This window comes from Lolium perenne, chromosome 5, assembly GCF_019359855.2.
Source record: "Lolium perenne isolate Kyuss_39 chromosome 5, Kyuss_2.0, whole genome shotgun sequence".
In the NCBI taxonomy this organism is placed as follows: Eukaryota; Viridiplantae; Streptophyta; class Magnoliopsida; order Poales; family Poaceae; genus Lolium; species Lolium perenne.
In genome coordinates, this window is record NC_067248.2 from 260,960,399 (window position 1) to 260,964,003 (window position 3,605).

The following is a 3,605-nucleotide window of genomic DNA, read 5'->3' on the forward strand; positions in this document are numbered from 1 at the left end:
GCCGCACGCTGTGCTGCCCGGCCTCTCATCTCTGCGAGGTGCGGTGGGTGACGTTCATGCTCACGGAGCTCTCTGGATTGGTGGTGGTGGTGGCTGTTGCGTGGAGTCGACGCGGGAGGTGTGCGGGGTGGTGGTGGTGGTCTGGCCGGCCCTTTGCGGCGGGTGTGAGGTTGCGACTCTCTGCCGGGCGAAAGTCTTGTTCTGGCTGCGGCTGGAACCGACGGCGGCGGCGCCTTTTTTGGCGTCGTGACCTCCTTGGAGGCGTCGTCGTGGCGGTGCTCTTGCGCCTCCGCCCGGGTGGTCCAGGGGAAACCCTGATTCCTCATGGGATCGAGCGAGGGCGACACTTTCCTGTGTCGTTTGGCCTGCTGGGGTCCTCGCCTTGGTTGCTCCGTCGGCCGGAGGGATCCGTGGAGCGAGATGGTTGTTGGCGTCGACGAGCGGCTTGGCTTCTTCGACTCGGCGGTCAGGCGAACTCGACTTCGATTTCGGTGTGCTCCGGGTGAAAACCCTGCACCGGCCTCGTCCGATGTCGGTGATGGTGGCACTCTCGGACGTCGCTCCCCTCGTTGGAGGCATCACTGTGGAGGCCCTTCACTGTAAGTGTTGTCGTTCGTGTTGTCTGTCTTGTCGGTTTCGTCCTCGGCTTGTCTTCGGCTAGGTGGTGCGCGGCCCCGGGGGTCGGCGTGGATGTCGGAGCGGCGGCTCATGTGTTTTGCCTCCGCCTTGTTGCGTTTTGAGGTGTTTTTGGGTGTCGACCTTGGCCACTGGGGTGGCTAGGCCGTCGGCTCGTGTGGTGCGCGACCTCGGGCTGACGTGTTGTGTTGTGTTGTATCGGTTTTGGCTCTCATAAACTGATCATTCTCTTCTCCTATATCGATGAACGGCAAGCGTCTTGCCTAGTTTCAAAAAAAAAAAGTGTCGACAACACGCACATCTCCGTGAAGATGCAAGCATGGGTGCCGTACGTGTGCTTCATGTTGCAGCCACAAATTCATTGAGAGAGACACGCATGCACGAAAGCAGGTGGCGTCATAATTAACTAAACCGATCAAGTGATGCGCACACTGTACAGTTACTGCATCGAACATTTGTACTATGTTCTAGGACACGTGGAACTATACAAAAAAATCAAATGACGCGTACTGTATGCACGTGAGAAACTACTCCACTTTGTATGTACATACATGTGCCAGGACAGGACAAACCATGAAAGGTCAGAGGTGCCGCGCGCGCGCATGGGAGTACGCAGGCGCGCCGCCCGTCGGTCGTATGCTTACTGCGCCGACGACCGGCAACGGGATGCGCCGGCGCCGGTGGCCGAGTCCTGCGGCGCGACGTCGGGGCGCTCGCAGCACGTGTGAGGAGGAGCACACGCGGTTGCTGCCGCCGGCGCGACGACGAGGGCGCGGCGGCAGGAGGGGCAGGTGGAGCTGGAGAGGAGCCACACGTCGACGCAGGCGGCGTGGAAGCCGTGGCCGCACGTCGGGAGCACGCGCACCTCGTCGCCGCTTGCGAACTCCGCCAGGCAGATGGCGCACTCCGGCCGCTCCCCCTCCTCTTCGTGGTCCATCCGCTCCGCCGTCTGCTCCGGTGCCGGCCACAGCACGGTCGGCAGCGACTGCAGCGCCTTCTTCTTGATCCCCTTGCACGGCGCCTTGGCCATCATTGCGTCGACGGAGAAGGCGGAGGGGTTGCAGAGCCGGCAGCAGCGCGCGACGAGGGCCAGCCCGACGACGCAGAGCAGGAAGCACAGCACGGCCCCCAGGATCAGCAGCGTGTCCGTGTGCACGCCGGCGGCCTTCGATGCTGACAAAGGCGGCGCTGCCATCTCGGTCAGGCGGTCTACAGAGTCCTGCAGCAGGTGGCGCGGCATTGTAGCTCTCCGTTCCCGGTGGGACAGGTCGAGATGAGATCGATCCGAGCGTAGACTGTCTAGGTGAGGTCAGTTTAGGTCCAGTGCTGCAGAGGGAAGACTCAGGGTGCTGGTTCCTGCGTTTTTATAGTGGCAGTATAGCTCAGGACAATGGTGGCTCGGGTAGCCAGGGATATGATATTTTGATTCACGATGAAACCTTTCATGCGGCTAAGTGGGAGTATGCATGTTTTCATTGCTACTACCTTTACGCTTTTTTCGGCCCTCTTTTTGCTGCAACTGGGCACATATCACACTCCAAATTAGGTGCGACCGATCTCCACTAATCTATAATGTATGCAACCTCTCTAGCTTTGCCTTTTATTTTATTTTACAGCAGAATTGACATCTCTGCTCGAGTCGCAGATATACAAGTTTAGTTACAGCTCGTCGCAGTCGTAAAGGACAGGGCATCTTAAGTGAACCGACCGATCAGACGTGGAAATGAGCATGTAAATTCGATCTCGTGTCAATGAAAGAGGGAGCACTAGATTCCATTATCCAAAGCTAGAAAACAAAGCGCTGATGAAAAGGCAGGGAAGGACACAAAGTAGTACTCCATGTGTAGGGTGCATAGACATGGAGCCTCGTGGGAACAGGTGCGACCAACCAGACCACCATGTGTAGGGTCGTCCACCACGTCAGGTATGTGTGTCAAACACTCAAACCCAAGCCAAGATCCCGATAACATAGGTAGATAGTGTTAGTATTTATTAGCCTTTAGCTAATTAACATAAGGATCTAATCTCTATTTAAAACACCAACTTCAGATTAGACTTTGTGTACCTGAGATGGCCAGCGATGACCCTCTCTGCCTGTTCGTTGCAGGCTTGCTGAAAAGCTCGGAGAAGATGATCATGGCAGCAGCTTGGTGAGGTGGAGATATCCTGGACGCCGCAGGCACAACCCTCCCGTTGGCCGGTGATGGAGACGGTCTTCTGATCCCCTTAGCCCTCATTTTAGGATCGGGTTGTAGGAGTTTTCAAGGTCCTTGACCTGTACGAATGTCTATCTCTCTTACGTGAGAGAATAAACCTCCATTTTATATAGGTGTAGGGCTAGGGGCCAGGGACCGAAACCAGTTGGTTACCTTGGATGCCTCCGATCAAGGCATGTACGTGAGGGGAGGACTTTGTCTCCCTGCTTTTCCTCACAGTTTGTTATCCTGTGAGATCAATTCCAACATTCTCCCTCTTGATCGAAAGGTTAACAAACATCATAAGCCCACTCTCAATAGAAATAACGTACCAAAATAAAGTGTTACAATGACCAATGAAATGTCATAGAACCTCTTTACCTATAGTACATCATTCTATATCAAAATGGAAAACATATTACTTTACGGGAGTTGGTTTATTTGACGGTCCTTATTTCCAGGATCAAAAAGGTTTCACATCAACCCATGCCGGCAACATAATCATAAATATGGGTGATAAGCCTTCGGTTAAATGGATCCATACAAAACATATTGATATGCTTAACATTAATAGGTTGATCCTGGATTCTATCTTTCACAACACAAAACGTATTGTCTATGGTTTTGGCAACACCATTTGACTTGTTGTTACTTGCATAGAAGACTGCGTGTCATAATGCAGTAAGTGGTTAAAATATTGTCTACCACTTTAATTTCGGGAATAAAACTTCTTTGACATATAACCTGCCCGATAGCCTCATAACATGCAACTTA

General features: G+C 53.6%; 1 protein-coding gene across 1 annotated transcript; it reads right to left on the reverse strand.

Moving 5' to 3' along the window:
* Positions 1-1,185: 1,185 nt before the first annotated feature.
* On the reverse strand, positions 1,186-2,074 carry LOC127325906 (probable E3 ubiquitin-protein ligase ATL44). Its single transcript, XM_051352734.2, has one exon. The coding sequence runs from the start codon at positions 1,874-1,876 to the stop codon at positions 1,277-1,279; it is 600 nt and encodes a 199-aa protein (XP_051208694.1). The 5' UTR covers positions 1,877-2,074; the 3' UTR covers positions 1,186-1,276.
* Between the last annotated feature and the right edge of the window lie 1,531 nt (positions 2,075-3,605).

What these genes read in the sequence shown, in the direction of transcription:
- LOC127325906 (XM_051352734.2), bottom strand. Translation starts at nt 1,876, where the DNA reads ATGCCGCGCCACCTGCTGCAGGACTCTGTAGACCGCCTGACCGAGATG.